This window comes from Pseudochaenichthys georgianus, chromosome 16 (assembly GCF_902827115.2).
Source record: "Pseudochaenichthys georgianus chromosome 16, fPseGeo1.2, whole genome shotgun sequence".
NCBI lineage: Eukaryota > Metazoa > Chordata > Actinopteri > Perciformes > Channichthyidae > Pseudochaenichthys > Pseudochaenichthys georgianus.
The window spans coordinates 15370444-15390001 of NC_047518.2; the positions used below are offsets into that span (position 1 = coordinate 15370444).

At 43.0% G+C, this 19558-nt stretch overlaps 1 protein-coding gene across 1 annotated transcript in view; it reads left to right on the forward strand.

Annotated features, from left to right (window-relative positions):
- Positions 1 to 19558, forward strand: part of bckdhb (branched chain keto acid dehydrogenase E1 subunit beta) — a 95332-nt gene that overhangs the window by 17613 nt on the left and 58161 nt on the right. Inside the window, exons 5-7 of the mRNA XM_034103122.2 lie at positions 3048 to 3203; positions 4432 to 4540; positions 15086 to 15183. Coding sequence (XP_033959013.1) covers positions 3048 to 3203; positions 4432 to 4540; positions 15086 to 15183 — 363 coding nt within the window. The remainder of the gene's footprint in view (positions 1 to 3047; positions 3204 to 4431; positions 4541 to 15085; positions 15184 to 19558) is intronic.

Below are 19558 nucleotides of genomic sequence, written 5' to 3' on the forward strand. Positions count from 1 at the left end.
CAAAATGAAAGACAACCCACACACCTATCAATCATCAAACCGTGGGGTCTTAATTCATTACGTGTTGATTTCTATCAACGGGGGAGTACTTCAGGAAAGTCGACAGAGGGGCGGGGGGGCTAGTGGAGTACTTCGTGACCACAGAGTGTGAACGTTGTGATCAGCTGTTTTAGCGCAGTTCTCCAGTGAAGGGGGGAGTCTCCCTCCGCAGCCGGTTGGCGTAGTTTTGGCACAGTTCCGTTGTACATACCGACGTTAACAGCAGCCCTGTCTGTGCACACGGAGACCGACTCTGTCGTCCGGTGATCTAACCGCCTTCTGGAAAGCTTCACAAGTACGTCGGTACGCAAATGCGCTTTGTGACACAAGTGACGGTACGCATTTCAGATTACGCACATAACCTGCGTACCAGTTATGTGCACCCCTGTACCAGAGCCATATTATTACTATTATATGGCTCTGCCCTGTACTACAGCAAGAGTATTCTCCGTCGGGACTTCCTGCAACAACACCACGCCGTTATCAAAGATGTTCTATTGAGAAGACGATCACTACGTGACAAAAGTTTTCAAAACCGTGGCGACTGAAATCAATCTTACTAACTGCTGTCTGTGCAATTTACTCCGCGAGTTGGCAGACTTTATTTTGCTTACTTTAACATCATTTTTCATGGTGGGGCTAAGCCATTTCTTGGTATGGGTGTAGCCTGCCCCAGCCATACCCTGGCGCTGCCACTGGTGGCACGTATGGGGCGGCCCATTCTGCACATGCGTTAAATATTTTAACGCAATTAATTCAAAAAATTAATTACCGCCGTTAACGCGATAATTTTGACAGCACTAATATATATATAATTTACACAGTACCTGTAAACCGGAGGAGAACGCTGGCATTTCTCCTCCTACTTGATAGACTACGGAGGGATAGGGTCTGCAAAATTAGTTTATTTTGGGGATGGGCCGGATGCTCTGACCGGTCCATTTCCTGCCCGGCGCCTCTGCAACCCCTCGCGTCGAAAAATAGACTTGAATCCTATTTTGAGCGGAGCCCAGTGCCGACACGCTTCTGGGACGCTTCTGAGCCGTAACGCGGCGCGTCTGGTGGAATAGCACCCGTTGACTAGAGTGGCCGCGATCTTTGCGAATGGTGCGGCCGTAACGCGATGCAGACGGACCCGGTGGAATCTAGGGGTTAGATATGTTGATGGCTGCATCGTTAACAAACCTGTTTTAGTTTTGGGCTGTTTGGAGCATTTTCACTGAAGTTATGAGAAAACCGTGTTTCATGGCGAGCATTGTGTTACCATGGCAACAACACTTGAAGAAATCTCAAAACTGTCCCGTAGATGTCTTCACGGCTGGGCTGTTGGCACACATGTGAAGTTTTAGCACTTTTTGACAATTTTCATAGGAGTTGGAGTAATATAATGACATCCCATAATTGGCGTAGAGCTGTTAAGGTCAGGACCAGTAACCATTATCTGAAGTCTGCTGCTGTTTTATGGCAAGGGATGTGTTGCCATAGTAACACCACATTACGTAACATCAGATTTGAAGTAGAGCTGTGTTAACCATTATCTGAAGTATGCTGCTCTGAGCATGTCAGTTGGAGTTATGACGTCATCGTGTTCCATGACACAGGTGTTTATATTTGAGCTAACGACGTGTCCAGAAATGAAAGGTTTCCATGGTGATCAGTGATCAGAGAGGAGAGCATTTTCATTGTTCTGAATGAGAGATAAACCTGTTACATGTGAACGTTTGTTGAAGAACCGTAACAGATATCGGTGAAATTTCAACGCGTGAAGCATCTCACGAACTCGGAGCATCTGAAGTGTGCTTTTTGTGTACTTTCGGGTTCATAATGTGGCCTTTTTTGCAGATTAACTAAAGGTGTGCGGCTGCTGCTGTGAGGAAAGAGCAGCCTGAATTTACAATGGGCTTTAATGGAGAAATGTTGAAAGTTTTTGTCACTTCATGCCCTCAAGAGGCATTTTGTTTAATTTTTTTTGCTTAATTGTTTTACATTTTCCAAGCTACGAGATATTTTCCTACTTTTCTCATGAAAAATTTGGGAATTATGGCAGGTTTAAAAACAAATATTAAGGCGAATTTCAATCTGCCATCCAATCTAGCTGTGACATCACACACTTTAAATCTGAAGAAGGCCTCTTTACCAAGGTCTGAACAATGTTTAATATCTCTAAAAGTATGAATCAGATTTAAAAGTTGTGTAACACGAATAATGTCAGAAAGATGTGTAACATTTTAAAGTTGGAATGAGGTTTCTGAGTGAAAGTATGAAGCAGTTGAAGTTGCATGAAGATTGTTCAAGTCTGAAGAGTTTCTCCATTGACTTCCATGTTAAAAATGTGATGAATTATGGGATGTATCTCTGGAATTATGAAAGTTATGAATAAGAAAAGTTATAGCCATCGATTCCCGATTGAGCTGAACGTTTTGATGTTTGAACGATGTTTCTGCGATGTGGAATGTGGGAGAAGAAGAGTCCCAAAATATCCCGGCGGAATAATAAAGAATTTCGTGTGTAGAAGAACAGATAGTTGGAATGCTGTGTCAGCATTCCCACTAAATGTATATGTGGCATTGGAAGGCAGTGCATGACAGTTGGTGGTATTAAGTGTTCTAGTCTGCCACAAGATGAATGCTAGTCCCTTCTTTCTCAAGGCAATATAAAACAGAGTGACGCAGAGTCACTGCACTTTCACTTGACTGCAGTCTAAACTGACCTGAGAGATACATAAAAGCTGAATTGGCTGCCCACTTGGGTATCAGGGAGGAAAACTTAGTTCTACTTTTTAGGAGGAAGCCTCAATCCAACGTCCAATCATTTGGTTTTATTTATTCATATCCTTTTTAAAAAGCATTTTGCCCATGTCTTAAACACGTTGTCTTTAGAGTCTGAACTTAGCTTCTTCTACTTTTGCAAGTACCCCGGTGTCCCAAAGGTTCATACAGTTTCATCGTGAGGTGTCAACTAATAATGTGTTGTTGTGTTAAACCTCAATTATGTTGGTCTCTTTCCAGATAGTCAACGAAGCAGCCAAGTACCGCTACCGTTCTGGAAACCTGTTCGACTGCGGCAGCCTTACCATCCGGGCCCCGTGGGGGTGTGTCGGCCACGGCTCGCTGTACCACTCCCAGAGCCCTGAGGCCTTCTTCGCCCACTGCCCCGGCATTAAGGTCAGCCTTGTTGTTCATGACAGATTCTGACATGCATTTGTTTCCTTCTTTATGACTATGGTTTACAGCTACTGTTCATCCTCTGTGCGTAACCATCACTGAGAGCAATACACCGGTTGTCTCCCAGCAAAGGTCAGGCTGATAACTGTTGATCTGTGTGCATACTATCATCACTGCTGGCTCCATCTTAGAGTCAGTCCCCCCACTCTGTCTGACAGGCTGGATTCAGCTCGGCCCAGGGCCCTGACTCCAATTCTGTCCTAAATACCATAACTAGATTTAATATCCGACAAATGCACAATGCCAAAAAAATAAAGGAGGATTAGAAGAGTTTATAATACTTTCTCTGTCAGCATTAGTCCATACTGTATATTAACCAGTTCTGATTCAAGTCATAATTCTATGTGATCACACCAGATGTGTGCTCAACAGATCAACGGATGCCGAAATAACTACATCATGATGCTGATTGTCATGCTTTGTCATGTCTCCCGGCAAGATGACAAGAAAACCCTGCTTGATTTCTGAGAATTGACCAATCGGGGCTATTCTCAGGAATCTATTGTTGATTCCATAGATATCTGCATAATCATACTCTCTAAACTCATTGGCATTTAGGATGTTTATCATGGATGAGAGATGCAAACAGACGGATACAATATTTATTTACTCCATTTCTGATGTATTTGCAACGCCGGGTCTGATTGGCATTTATTTATCCCTTGCATTGACATTGTATGTCATCATGTCACATGAACAGTTAGCTTTGCATATATTGCGAACACGCTATTACTCACAATTAAGATTAAGACTTTTATTTATTCCTAAGGGGGAATTCACTTCTCACTCTGGTATTATTTTTCCATTACAAACAAAGTCCCAGATATGCACACATCTAAAGACATGCACGAATAGAGAGGTGGTAGAGCGATTGGGCTTCGGTGTCTTGCTGAAGGACACCTCGGCAGTTCCCAGAAGGCAATCTGGCATTTTCCAGCTACCAGCCCACACTCGGGTCAAGTCCCTAAAGACTGAGCTGCTGCTGCCGCGCCCCTATTCAAGTTGGCTGGATTCAAGTCGATCGCATTTGGCCCATTCAAACCGTTTATCTTTATCTATCTTTGGAAGCATTCTACATTACACTCTATGAAATTACATGGGAACCGATGTTATGAGATTGTCTTAACATCACTACTGCGTCTAATAAAGCTTGTCATGTGCTCCTCAGGTTGTAATCCCTCGCAGCCCAGTGCAGGCCAAGGGGCTGCTCCTCTCCTGCATCGCGGACCAGAACCCCTGCATATTCTTTGAGCCCAAGATCCTGTACAGAGCAGCTGGTAAGCAGCACTGCATGAGAATATAAATCTGACGTCGACATGCTGCCGGGCACTTGTTAGATTCGTAGCACCTCTGTGGCTCTCGATCTGTTTGCCTGGCACCTGATTGATAGCAAATGCTCTCTCTTATAGAGGTGTGAGGCAAGATAAACAAACATCAGTGTGAAGCAGAGCGTCTAAATGGGCAGTGAAGTGTTGACAGTGCCCAGATGAGTCCTCTCTCCCACCCCATCCCTATGTGGAGGGAACATCAATGCGAACGCCAGCTTGGCTTTTGGCAGGCTGCCGTGCTAAAAGGTGTTCAGCAAAGTTGTAATGAACTCTTAGCAGATGTTGGCAGCTGCTGCAAAACAGTGCTTTCTTGGCTACGCTACGAAACATTGATATTCACGATTAAGACAGCCTTATATGCTTAGAGGTGCTTTGAGCTCATTATAGTGATGAAAGATAGAACCAGAACAGATTGGTACCACCAGCCTCAAAGCCAAACCTTTTTGAAAAGGTTTGTTAGTTTGATAAGAGCCATACAAGATTGGGAAATATTACACTCGACTGCTGACATTGCTTTAATTATGGCATCAGTTTAGCTATCATGGTCCAAAACATTTCTTAAGATGTTACAGTACAGTCTGATGTCAAAACCATTCCCTGGCACAAAAGGATTGGCCCCAATCTTCATAACTCCCTCATAGTGTCCTGATTACTTTAAGGCCCCCTCAAAGCAAAATCCTTTCCCTTGTCATACATTTGGTTTTAAGGTAGCTTTCTGTTGTACCTGCAAAAGCTAACTGCTAACGCGCCAGTGAGTCATTACTTATGAGTCCTATTCACAATAGCTTCTTGAATTTGTTTCTGTGCTGTTAACTACCCCTGGCATTTTGTTGTCAGGCTTGTACATCATTCAATGAATAAGCTTGAACTTTTTGATAGAAAATATGTAAATGGTTGCTAATGGCACATAAGTTCACATAGTTACTATACTATGACGTTTTTCTCAAACCTGTCATCAAACTGTCACCTTTTATATAAATAAATGTAAACAACAGGGAAGATGATTCAAACTGTATGGAAAATAGAGATTGGACAACATAAAAATGTGTTTTTTTAATAAGCTGGATAATCATGAACATCCCAATATTAGTTACTTAAAGGTGTCTTGTTTAAAATAAATAAACATTAGTTATCGTTTTAGAACTTTATTCATGTGGCTACCTTATGATGTATGCCAGGGGTCGGCATCCTTTGTGATATGAAGTGCCATTTATAAAAAAAAAAAAAAATTAGTGTGCCGACGTTCGTGAACTGTCAACGGGGGGGGGGGGTGCATCGCTGCGGGGGTGCATCGCTGCGGGGGGTGCATCGCTGCGTGGGGTGCATCGCTGCGGGGAAGCTGTGGACCTCTGTCGCCTGTCAGCGCAACTTACATGAAGCAGTTTAAACACAGTTAAATAAATAAAGCTCTCTTATTGTGCTATTTACTATATGTTGTATGACTGAGTTTGCTCATGCGAACATACGCTACAATCGTCAGGAACTACTGGATATTGGTTTCCAACACAAGCTTCCCGTTCATAGGGAATTCCAACGCGATCACAACATCCCAGACGAGGTAGCGAGATCGCCGGGATCCCCGTGGATTGTTGTCGGGCCAGGCAGGCGGCGTAGACGGCGGAGAGAGAGGAAGCAAAAGCGGGGCTGCCGGTCCGGTCTCCTGTTGAGGCTAAGGAATCAGCCACACAAGCCTCCCCTACCGAGTATGTACCTCACCAACGCCAGGTCCATAGAACACAAACGGACTATCTGGAATTACAACTCGCCGGAAACACCTACGTTCGTGACTGTTGTGATCACGGAGACCTGGCTTCATCCACAAATCACACTACTCCGCTTGGACAGAAACAAGGACTCTGGTAAGAGCCGAGGAAGGGGTCTCTGTCTGTACGTACATAACAACTGGTGTAATAACGGCATCATCATTGACCATCACTGCTCTCCTGACCTGGAGTTCATGTCGGTTAAATGCCGCCCGTTCTTTCTACTTAGAGAGCTAACTGTAGTGATTGTCACGGCTTTTTGGTTGCGTTTCCACTTGGCCTAGTACCGGCTAGCGGGTCCTAATTCACAGTTTTTATGGCCCCATAAAATCGTGGTTCTAGGGCCAGGAACAACCAGGCTGAGTCGGGCTGAGTATGCTAAACGAGAGAGAGAATCGCTGGAAAGGGGGCTACAACTACAACAAGATGAACATATTTGACCGTGATTTAATTGTGATACACGTTTCAAAATGATGCCGAAGTAACGACATACTGATACCGGTTAGTAAAAACCATGAATTAATGCTTTGACAAGTCTGCAGACAGACGGCTGACAAAAAACCCTTTTTTAAAATGCGTGTTTTCTAAATGGAGCTTGGCTAAGCTAACGTTATATATGCTCCGACCGTCCACACTCACAACAACGGCCTATACAGACATAAATAAACCAGCGACTGTATTCACCATGACACAGACAGTCTGTGGTTTGTACTTTAACTTTTGTCTAGTTTCTGAACAGATATGAAGAGCTGTGAGCTCCGAGTGCTAAGAGCTAACGGCTGTGTTGTTTTTCTGGGGCTCTCATTGAAGATGACGTCACGGCTCCGCCTACACTGCGTTACTATAGTAACTAACTACCGCAGTTCCTAAACTGTAATGGAAGCGCAGCATTAAAGTGAGCCGGGCCTAATAAGGCCTAACCAAACCGAGCGAGGCCGAGCAAGGCCTGCAGTGGAAACGCGCCATTAGATGGAGAACAAGTCCAACTAGAAAGTATGTTACAACCTGGCCTGAGGATGCACTTGCTCAGCTTCAGGACTGCTTTGAACACACCCAGTGGGATGTATTTGAACACCAACACCAGGACCTCGCAGCCTACACAGAGACGGTACTGTCCTACATTAAATACTGTATCGACAACGTCACTGGTAAAAAGCATCAGGGTTTTCCCAAACCAGAAACCCTGGATGACTGGCCGGGTCCGCATGCTGCTCAAGGCCCGTGACTCAGCCTTCAGGTCAGGGGACAGAGCTCTCTACAGTGCTGCTCGATCCGACCTGAGGAGAGGAATTACAAAAGCCAAAACAGACTACAAAACAAGGATTGAGGACCACCTCACAAGCAACAACCCTAGGCAGGTGTGGCAGGGCATTAAGAACATTACCAACTACAGCGTGTCGCTAGCAGAGGAACTGAACTGCTTCTTTGCTTGCTTCGAGACACCACAGCAGCAATCAGCAACTCCACCCCAGCCCCCAACCGCCTCCAGCACCCCCCCACTTACTGTGGAGGAGCATGATGTGAGACGGGTGCTCAAAGCAGTGAACCCCAGGAAGGCTGCTGGTCCAGATGGAGTACCTGGGAAGGTGCTCAGAGCGTGTGCCAACCAGCTCTCACAGGTCTTCACCAGCATTTTTAATCTCTCCCTGAAACTCGCTGTTATCCCACCTTGCCTTAAAACTGCCATTATCATTCCTGTTCCTAAGAAAGCAACCACAGACAGCCTTAATGACTACCGCCCCGTTGTACTCACACCTGTGATCATGAAGTGTTTTGAGAGGCTGGTGTTGCATCACACAAAGGCCTGCCTTCCCCCCACCCTCGACCCACACCAGTTTGCCTACAGAGCAAATAGATCCACTGAAGACGCCATAGCCATAGCACTCTGCACTGAGCCACCTGGAGCATCGTGGGAGCTATGTCCACACTTTCAAGTTCCTCTGCGTCCTCATCACCAACAACCTTTCCTGGAAGGACAACACCACAGCTGTCATCAAGAAGGCCCAGCAGCGCCTGCACTTCCTGAGGGTGCTCAGGTAGAACAACTTGGCCACTAAGCTGCTGGTGACCTTCTACCGCTCTACCATCGAGAGCCTATTGACATACTGCATCACAGTGTGGTACGCCAGCTGCACTGAGGCCGACAGGATGAGGCTCCAGAGAGTCGTAAAAGCAGCACAGAGGATCATCGGCTGCCCTCTCCCCTCCCTGATGGACATCTACACCTCCCGCTGCCTCAGTAGAGCCAAAAACATTGTTAAGGACAGTTCACACCCCGGCTTTCACCTGTTCAACCTGCTGCCCTCCGGCAGGCGCTACAGGTGTATCAAATCCAAAACAAACGGACTCAAAGACAGTTTTTTCCCAAGAGCCATCATTGCTCTTAACACCTGGCATGTGAATCAATGTGACTCTGTACATATACATATATATCATTATTATTATTATAAATACACACTATTATTATTTATTACATTACAGATTTTATTTGTATACTCGTGGAAATAATTACTGCACTTTACTCTTTATTCTTTTATCCCTAAGTATGTATGCTGCGTGTATTTGTTGTCTTATGTTGTGATGTTTTTGTTTTGATGGCATCCTTGAAAGGGAGAAGCATTTATCTCATTGTACATGTATAATGACATGAAACTATTCTAAAGGGCGGTGTCGGCCGTCAGCAAACCAAGTCTGGTCGTCAATGGCCCGCTGGCGACCGGCTCGGTTCGCTGACGACCGGACGTAGGCTACTGTGATTCTCCAGGACACACAGTTGGCCAGTCCGCCCTGTGTAGCATATTATTTTCGATGACAGATGAGCAGATCGCCACTGGTTTTTCAACTAAAGACACAGCCACGTAAAAACTGCGGCATGTACTGCTCCTTATGGGTACTGCAATGTGTGAAGTGCGCTACACCCCTGGTCGTTTCACCATGGAGGAAAGCAGCAGAAAGTCGACTGGAGTTAAAGAGAGCGGGGCCTATAAGTTATCCTTCTACACTGCGTTGCGTGCATGGCTTCCTTCTGCAGGGGGAGACGCGCTCTGCCGGCGGTCTCGTTCAGGATCCGAAAATACAATTTAAATATTTTGTACAGTTATTCCTAGGCGTGCCACCATTGGCATGCGGGACCGTAACCAGTGGCACGCCTGCCAGGGGTTGCCGACCCCTGATGTATGCATATATTTCATGTTTGATTATTTTTAACTTAAAGGGATACTTACTGAAACAGGTGTGTGACCTATCAACGATGCAACAAAAGTATTTATTTCTAAAAATATTTAATGTTTTCATGTCAAACAATAAATTGGAGTCCAACAGGGGTGTGCTGTGGAATGTCAGCATTTCAAAGATCTGTGTGAATCTATACAATATTCACTGGGAGTAAATAGTTATATAGTAATGGATAACTTCTTGCCTTTTTCAACTGTTATGAAACAGAAAAGTGTTGCCATAAAATATATCAGAAAGCATAAGGGTAGATACTAGATGCTGCTGTATTTGTGGTTTCTTTAATACCGATCAGCTATGGAGGCTTCAACCATCCATCAAAGCCTTGTTAGAGTCAGTTGCTGTGAAATGAATGAAATTGGATTGGTCTTACTATGATCATGTGCGTTGGAACATGTTTAGCACTGTGTCAGAGCAAGTCACTGAGTATGATAATAAATTAATAAGAGAAGAATGTCTCAGATTGATGTGGTTCAAAAGGACAGCCAAGTGCTGGTGTCCGAGTTCTTGGCAGCATTTGTGTTTGCACATCAATCTTACTTTATTAGCCCCTTGGGAAGTGATTTACATCACTGTAAAGAGAGGTATTGCTGGCAGCATTTCCAAATGGACCCATACCAACATATAATGGATGCATCAATACAATTCAAGCCTGTGCCAAGACTCGTCTTAGACTATATTAATAATACCCAACTGACAATACTGCTTTAACAAAACACCAATCTTTGAAATGTATGCTGTCTTTTTCTTACAATTGTGGTTATTGCAGGCTGCAATTGTAATGATAAAGACAGCCTTATATGCTGAGAGCTGATTTTCAAACTCATTATAGTGATAAAAGGCAGAACCACAACAGATTGGTACTGCCACCCAAAGCCAAATCTTTTTGCCAAATTTTTGTTAGTTTGATTAGAGCCATATGAGAAATGTTACAGCCGACTGCTGAGATTGTTTTAATCATGGCATCAGTTTAAAGATTATTGTCCAAAACATTTATTAGGATGTGACAGTACAGTCTGATATTAAAATCAGTTCTTGGCACAAGAGGATTGACTCTAATCGTCACAATTCTTCATAGTTTCTTGAATATGTCGAACTTGTAACGGTCGCTAACGTGCCACATGCACTGTTTTCTAGAGCTTTGAATTAATTTATTTTCATAGGCATATTGTGACAGACATGTTGTGACATAGGCATTTTGTGGGGCTATCGTGTCATCATAATCATATCTTACAATATTATCCTCACTGAAAAACAAGAGGGGCCACATTTTTTCATTTTAAATGTACCCTTTACATCGTTAATTCATGTTAACTCAACAACGCTATCACTTAAGTGTATAGTGTCAGTTTGTCTAAAACTTCTTTTAGAATGGCATTACAAAATCCTAAATTTCTCTTGCCTTAACTGTTTAGTAACCATGCAACCAAGTTCACACTGGGGGTTTTAGTTCTGGTAGTCTTTCAGGAGTTATTTATATGTCCTATGGGGCAAAGCGAACCTGCTCTCGTGCTCTGTCCGCGTGCCTCTAATGGCCTCTGTATGGATATGAAGTCATGTTTTTAATTGCAGCGGCCTCTCTTTTGCAACACAGGACAAAAACCACACATTTATCTCATCAAGGTCATGCTGTTTTTGCAGGGGCCAATAAACCTTAACCTAGTTTTCATAATTCAATTTGAACTTTTTTCTAAATGCTATTGTTCCACTCTCAGGGCCTATTTTCAGTCTCGCCCTGGAAGCCTAAATCAGGAGTTGCGTGTGATTCACTCAACCCTTTTATGTTGTTTTAATACAGCGAGTGAGTCGTAAGATGGGCAATTTTTCTTTCCTTTATTGCTTTTTGAAAGGATTATGGAAGTCATTCAAGGTTTCCAGAAAGGTCTCAAACCCAGCGTTTCCCCGGAGTGTAATTACTCTGCGTAATTGTAAAGTTGACTTTCATGTGCTGCGATGTCGGAATGCTTTTAGCAGTTTCGGTTCAATGTTCGCTCGCACTTAAAGGCCCTGTGTTTTTGCAGCCAGAGCCATCTCGGTCAACAAGATTCAAAGGTATTCCAGATTTAGTGATAACTTGTTTCTGTTACCTAGCAATGTACAAATTGCTATTAAGCCACATGTTTTAAAGTCATGGTAGTTCATGATAATCCTTTTTTCATTATAATGATTTCCATGACCATTCTCTAGTTTTCCAAAACACTATTATTCCAAACATATACTTCCATGCACTTGGACTCTAGTTCAAAGAGAGGTTCGCTGCAGGGCCACCTTTTTGGTACAGAGGCCCCCCTTTTTCTGATATATATTCCACCCTAGCAATGTTTTGTTGTTCAGATTAATCTTAGTTATGGGGCTTGTATATGGCAACAGATATCATGAGGTCATGCATGAGATTATGCTGATAAAAGGAACATTGGGTGCTCTGGTGAGAGATGAGGTCCTGGAAAGAGCATTTGAATCGGGCCAGATAAAACGTTTTGGAGTCTGCATTTTTTTGTCATTTCAACAGTTTGTCATCTAGTCTATCATTTAGGGTCTGCTCGATTCGAGGTTTGACATGAAAACCACATGGTGTACAGTGTTCGCAATGGACCAAAGTTTATGTGCGTGTGAGCCTGCATTTGATGTGTTTGCAATGTTGGGATATTAATCTGTCATTGAATCAGCTTTACTGTCGAGGAGGGTTACATGGAATTTGCTTTGATGTACAATGGTGCATACATAAACAGGAATTAATTTAAATAAAAGGAGCTAAAACCTAGAGGACATTATACAACTTCTGAAATCCTCCTCCTGCTGCCTTGATATTATTCCAACAGGATTTTTCAAAGATGTTTTGCCTTGCATGGCCTCAGAACTACTTCATATAGTAAACAAATCTCTTCACTCAGGTATTTTTCCACAGGCCCTGAAAACTGCAGTCATTAAACCGCTCTTAAAAAAGAATAATTTAGATGCTTCAGTAATTAACAATTACAGGCCCATATCAAACCTCCCATTTCTAGGTAAAATCATTGAAAAAGTTGTTTTTCAACAGTTGAGTAATTTCTTGCATTTAAATAACTGTTTCGATGTGTTCTAGTCAGGCTTTCGTCCAAACCACAGCACTGAGACTGCTCTTGTAAAGGTCTTTAATGACATTCACTTAAACACAGACAGTGGCAGAACTTCAGTGTTAGTATTATTAGATCTCAGTGCTGCGTTTGACACTGTTGACCACAGCATATTACTAGACCGACTGGAAAACTGGGTAGGACTTTCGGAAATAGTTCTAAATTGGTTTGAATCCTACTTAAAGGACAGAAACAACTTTGTTTCTATAGGTGAATACACATCTGAGTTGACAAATATGACATGTGGGGTTCCTCAAGGCTCCATCTTGGGGCCTCTTCTCTTTAACATCTACATGCTACCACTGGCTCAGATAATGAAGAACAACAAAATAAGTTACCATAGCTATGCAGATGACACACAAATGTACGTAACAATTTCACCAGGAGACTATGCTCCAATTCAAACAGAGTAAGTGCATTGAACAAATCAATGACTGGATGTGTCAGAACTTTCTCCAATTAAACAAAGATAAAACTGAGGTAATGGTTTTTGGAGCCAATTCAGAATGTATAAAAGTTAGCGCTGAGCTTCAGTGTGCAATGTTCAAACCAACAGATAAAGCCAGAAATCTAGGTGTCGTCATGGACTCTGACCTGAGTTTCAACAGTCACATTAAAACAGTTACTAAATCAGCCTACTATCACCTAAAGAATATATCTAGGATTAAAAGACTAATGTCACAGCAGGATTTGGAAAAACGTGTCCATGCCTTTTATCTTCAGTAGACTCGACTACTGCAATGGTGTCTTTACAGGTCTCACTAAAAAATCTATTAGAAAGCTGCAGCTGATTCAGAACGCCGCTGCTCGAGTCCTCACTAACACTAAGAAAGTGGATCACATCACTCCATTTCTGAAGTCTTTACACTGGCTTCCTGTGTGTCAAAGAATAGATTTAAAAATACTGCTGCTGGTTTATAAAGCATTGAATGCTTTAGGCCCAAAATACATTACTGACCTCCTGCTAAATTATGAACCTTCCAGATCTCTCAGGTCTTCAGGGACTGGCCAGCTTTCTATCCCCAGAGTCAGAACTAAACATGGTAAAGCAGCATTCAGTTATTATGCTCCAAATATCTGGAACAAACTCCCAGAAACCTGCAGGTCCGCTGCAACTCTTACTACTTTTAAATCCAGGCTGAAGACTTTTCTTTTTGTCGCTGCTTTTAATTGAACTATTCATATCTTAAACTGCACTGTAACTTTTATCCATGTATTTTTTCTTTTAATGTTTATTTTATTAGCTTTTCTTTTTTAATGCTTAATGTCTTTCATTTTTTGTAAAGCACTTTGAATTGCCTTGTGTTGAAAAGTGCTATATAAATAAACTTGCCTTGCCTAATATAAATGTTTTACCCTTGAATGGGCATTCATATATTATTATTTTGGAAAACTAATTGATAGCCATTTTCTACATTACACCTCTAAAACACCCAAATTACACCCATGTTATTACGGTTTTACGCCCATGTTACATCTGTATCACACCTACGTTACACCCTTATTATACCCATCTTACACTGTTATTATACCCATAGAACAGTGCTTCTCAAAGTGTGGTCCGTGAGCGCCCCCTAGTGGTCCGTGAGTATATTGGTAACATTTCACATTTGAAATAAATACATTTAAGTTTTCCGCACTCTCGCGGGAATATCTCCGCAATGGAACGAGCTTAAGTTTCACTTTCTATTGCATGATAAAGCCCAGGGCAACACCTTCGTCACACATGTTTGTACCATTTTCAGGCGATTTATAATCTGTTCTAGAAAACGATGTTTTGGGATATTTGTGGAGTTAGGTGGTCCGTGAGGTTTTTTGTATTGGTTGTTGGTATGAAAAAGTTTGAGAAACACTGCCAGAGAAGAATGTTATTAGACCCATATTATACCCATGTAACCAATATTATATCCAAACTAGAGAATGCAATTCCTGAAGAAATTGCTAGTGGGAATGCTTTTATGCTGAAAAGCTGACGCTAAACTGCTATGCTGAAATGTAATGTGTAAGAAGAAAGTGAAGAATTTAGATTGAAATGATACATGAACACTGGGGGCTTGAATGTGTGATGAGAAAATAAAGTAAAACGGCTTGGAAAAGCAGCAGAATATTGCAAACTTTTGAACTAACTTGATGGCGAATGATCTTTCGCCATGCCAACGGCATTTGATGACATCCCATAATGAATATATTTTCTCTGAAAAATAAAATATGTTCAATATCATAATTTGAGAGTCTTTAAGGAAGTAGCACTGATTACATGTGCAAAATATACAGAAGAATGATCAAGGTTTTAGTGTATGAAAATAGATGTGATGTGCTCACATGAATGAGGCCTTGTTGATGAGGCCAGTAGCTGACGGTGAATGTGTGTGTCTGTGTTTCCCCAGTGGAGCAGGTTCCTGTGGAGCCCTACACCATCCCACTCTCGCAGGCCGATATCGTACAGGAAGGAAGTGACGTCACCCTGGTTGCCTGGGGGACACAGGTAGGCGTTTCTCTGTGCATCATTGACAGACTCTGTGGGTGAGCAGTTTAAGTAATCAACTATCTTTGCATCATTTTCCATGGCCTCTGGAAAAAAAGGAGTCCACTCTCATCCCCGCTAAATGACGTTTAAAGCCACTGAGGCTAGCGACGGATTAACTTTAAGTCCATCAAAAGCCCCCATCCCACTCCGTCCCAGTGGGGTCTCCTAGCCGGCAGTCTGCGGCTGTATCTGCCCAAACATCTACACATCATCAAGGCCGTTCTCGGCTCTCCATGTGTTCACGCCGCACGCTTTCCATTGTTGCCTCTCTTTTCATCCGAGGGATTTCATTTCCTGCCGATCCGTATCAAGGTGCCTGGAACTCCCCGGGAGTCATCCTCCGACTTTCATTGAGCCCGGGCCACTTAAACCGGCTTATCCAGGCCACAATGTACCTGAAGCACGGGAGGGGGCTTCCGAGGGCATTGAAGGAAAAGTAACCCATTAGAGTATTATTGTTGGAGTGGATAGAGAAGAACGAGGATCCAGTGAAGTAGTGGAAAGCAAAAGGCCACCCTTGTCCCTTCCAACTCATTACTCGCCTCATCCATCAGAGAGTTAAGAAAACATCTTTCACTGAGTGCAGGGGAAGGATGAGTCCTTAGCTTCTGATCACCCAAACAGAGGACCTTTTTTCCCCTGGACTATCAGTCCCTCCATCTACTATTTCTCCCTCAGGAACAGTGGTGTAGTGGGCGTTGGACGCGGGGGTACCGTACCCCCACTTATTTGGAGCATGATCTTTTTTTTAATAATCTAATAAATATAAAATCATTGCCAGTGTTATCAGTTGCAAGTGTGTATTTGTTGTAATAATGACAAAAACATAATACATTTCACAGTAATTATAATACAAAATAAAAACGATTTCCTTAAAGAATTATGATTCGTCATCACGCTCGTGACCCCGCGGCGAGCTGGGGGTGTACACCCGCGGCGAGCTGGGGGTGTACACCCGCGGCGAGCTGGGGGTGTACACCCGCGGCGAGCTGGCCCGCCGATTTTGCGGCAACTCTTTCCCTCAAGAACGCTAACGAAAAAGCTCTATAATGGCAGGCAAACATTTTTTACTTGACTTATTTTCTAAAAAGAATAATTCACAAGAAAAAAGAGGCTAGCAGCACCGAAGCTACAAGTGAAGCTGCTACTAGCACTACATCATGAGAAAAGCCGCCTAAAGACGTGGATAACACTGCTAGCACTAACGTTAACGTTGGCTGCGCTAGGAACATTCCCCTGGCTAGCTCTGTAAGGGAAACTTCTGCAGCAATGGAGAGTCAGGACTCAGAGAGACACGATGAGAGTTGGAGCTTTGATGTCAAACACTGGTGGTATCGGCCGGAGAATTTCACATAGGGATGTCCCGATCACCTTTTTTTGCTCCTGATCCGATTCCGATAATTTGATTTTGACAATCTGCAGATACCGATTTTTCCCAATCCAATCTTTATGCAATGCATTTAAGAGAAAAAAAAAAAGGTATCAGATAACGGCTGGTCATCCAACGCGATGAATTCAGCTATCTTGGCTGTTATTTTTTTGGCCTTTTCACTGTTCTGGGGCAGTTTCTCTTTCCTTTTAAAAGTCTCTGAAAGTGTCTGTTTCAGTGCCTTTACCTGAGTGGCCGCTGTGTACTCGTCGTGTTGTTGTTGGTGTTTGTTTCTCAGGTGGCGTATTAGATTGGTCGTGTTGAACGTAGCTCTGTTCTTTCCACCACGCGGAACCTCCGCCTTGCAAACATTGCATCTGGCTGTTACACTGCCTTCGCTTTCAATTTTATAATACTTCCAAACTCCTGACATTTTCTCTGTCCCGACTCCCGAGTCACCAGCTGAACGTAGCCTCTTGTTAGCTTACTGCTACTATTAGACACTGCGCCCACTCTGTTGCCAGATTTCAGAGAAATAAGCAACCAGGTCTATGAAAACAAGCCCAAAGAAAGCAACACATACATGTGTAATTTTAAACCAAAACTAAGTCCTCAGGATGACTTTAAGACGTGAACATGGTCATTTTTGTTTTGTAACATTAAATAAAATTATTAAAAAAAATGCCAATCCCCGATTTTTTTCTCCCGATTCCAATCTTTTGAAAATTACGTGATCGGCTACGAACCGCGATCAAGTGATCCGATCGGGACTTCTCTAATTTCACATCACAAGTCACAGCAGCCAGAGGTTCTGACTGCACGGGTGGGTTGCCACATCAATTCTGACCAGCCTCTCTCTCTCTCGATAGACCTTTTAACTAGCTTACAGAGAGTTAATCAACATGGAGCACTGGAGATAGCCCCTACATTTGGAGACACTGAATCACCTGTCAACTCTTAGGCTCTGTGACCGAGAGTTGACCGGTCATAACACTGAGAATATCCACATATAAGTGCAGCAGCACATTCTTTAAAGGAGATAACAGAGTCAGGGTTGGTTATTAACGTCAACAGGCAATAAGGTCAAATATCTAGGAGTAAAGACAGAAATATTCCCTCACAAGCTCAAGCTCACCTTTCCCAGAGGTATGGACGGAGGAGATGTGGCGGACGAAACAAGAAGATAGACTGCAAAGCTGGGAAACAGGGCTGCAAAGTGTGTTCATCCACTTCGGATTTATCGGTCTTCAAAATGGTGTGTGTGTGTGTGTCCAAATACCTTGTCCTGGACATAGTTTCTACAGTAAACTGTGCAACAGTACAGTAGGCCCACACAAACTGAAGAACACCGGTTCTTTGGGAACACTCAAATTATTTAAAATCAGGAGACTAAATACGAACATTATATGCAGACACAGACGTGGTTCAGAAACACAGAAATATTAGAAAACAGACCATTAAGGCAAAACAAATCTAGTTTGATGGATGCTGTCAAAACTCGTGTGTGTGTGTGTGTGTGTGTGTGTGTGTGTGTGTGTGTGTGTGTGTGTGTGTGTGTGTGTGTGTGTGTGTGTGTGTGTGTGTGTGTGGGTGTGTGTGTGTGTGTGTGTGTGTGTGTGAGTGTGTGTGTGTGTGTGTGTGTGTGTGTGTGTGTGTGTGTGTGTGTGTGTGTGTGTGTGTGTGTGTGTGTGTGTGTGTGTGTGTGTGTGTGTGTGTGTGTGTGTGTGTGTGTGTGTGTGTGTGTGTGTGTGTGTGTGTGTGTGTGTGTGTGTGTGTGTGTGTGTGTGTGTGTGTGTGTGTGTGTGTGTGTGTGTGTGTGTGTGTGTGTGTGTGTGTGTGTGTGTGTGTGTGTGTGTGTGTGTGTGTGTGTGTGTGTAAAATGTAGACTAGGCCTAATCAGAATAATTTCAAGTCCAGATTCAATGTTGTTTGCATAAGTATGCTATATTTTCCGTAAAGTAAATTTCAGGATAACTTTGCGAATTTTGTTTGTTTGTTATGAGTTTTAAATTGATTGAGAGAGAGAGGTCTGCTTAGTTGCAATACTGTAGTTTATGCAATTTAGGCCTATAAATTGTTTATGTAACTTATGTGCCAGTGTGTCCATGGTTTTGAGTCTGTGTGTGTTGAGCGCAGCGCCGTCTACATTTTGCAGTACAGTAACTAAAGTAGGACTAAGCATACTTGTAGTTTCTGTGGACCTGTCTGCCCGTTTTGTGAGTGCACGCGTGCGCGGCATTGTTTGGGATTACCTAATTAAAATAGCGGTCCCCCAGTAAAAAAAATCCCCACTACACCACTGCTCAGGAAGGTCCTCCTTAATCGTCTAGGAACAATGTAACTGCTCCATTTCTCTGTAATAAATGCCCCGAGTTATTACGGTTATTTGTGAGGGTGAAGCCAGGGCTCGCATCTTCCACGTTTGGATGTGTTGACAACTCTTTTAGTTAGGATGATTTAGATTTGTCACAGCGGTTCTAATTTAAAAGCAGCCCCTAATGCCTGCCATTACACAGACTCCAGCAATTACACAATGATGATTTTACGGGAATAACTTGCTAATGTGAAAATATCCATGTTTTTTCTCAATCATCTTAGTTCATTTTTTTATTCAAGCCTGCTAAATTGAAAACATAATACACAACACATACAGGACAAAAGTTGATGTAGCAGACGTGCCCATATGGCAAGCCGTTTAAGTAGTTAATGCACATCCTTTATATCAGACAGCAGTTTCCTCCACTAGTGGAATTAGCCGCTTACTTAGTGCCAGCACTTATGGCGCATGTCCACAACAGGTCCTCGCTCGGCTTCGCTCTGTATGGCTAGGCCTTGTTATGCCTTATTAGGACTGGCTCACTTCATGCTGCGTTTCCATTACAGTTTAGTAGCTTTGGCAGTAACTATAGTAACACAGTGTAGGCGGAGCCCTAACGTCATCTTCAATGAGAACCACAGAAAAAC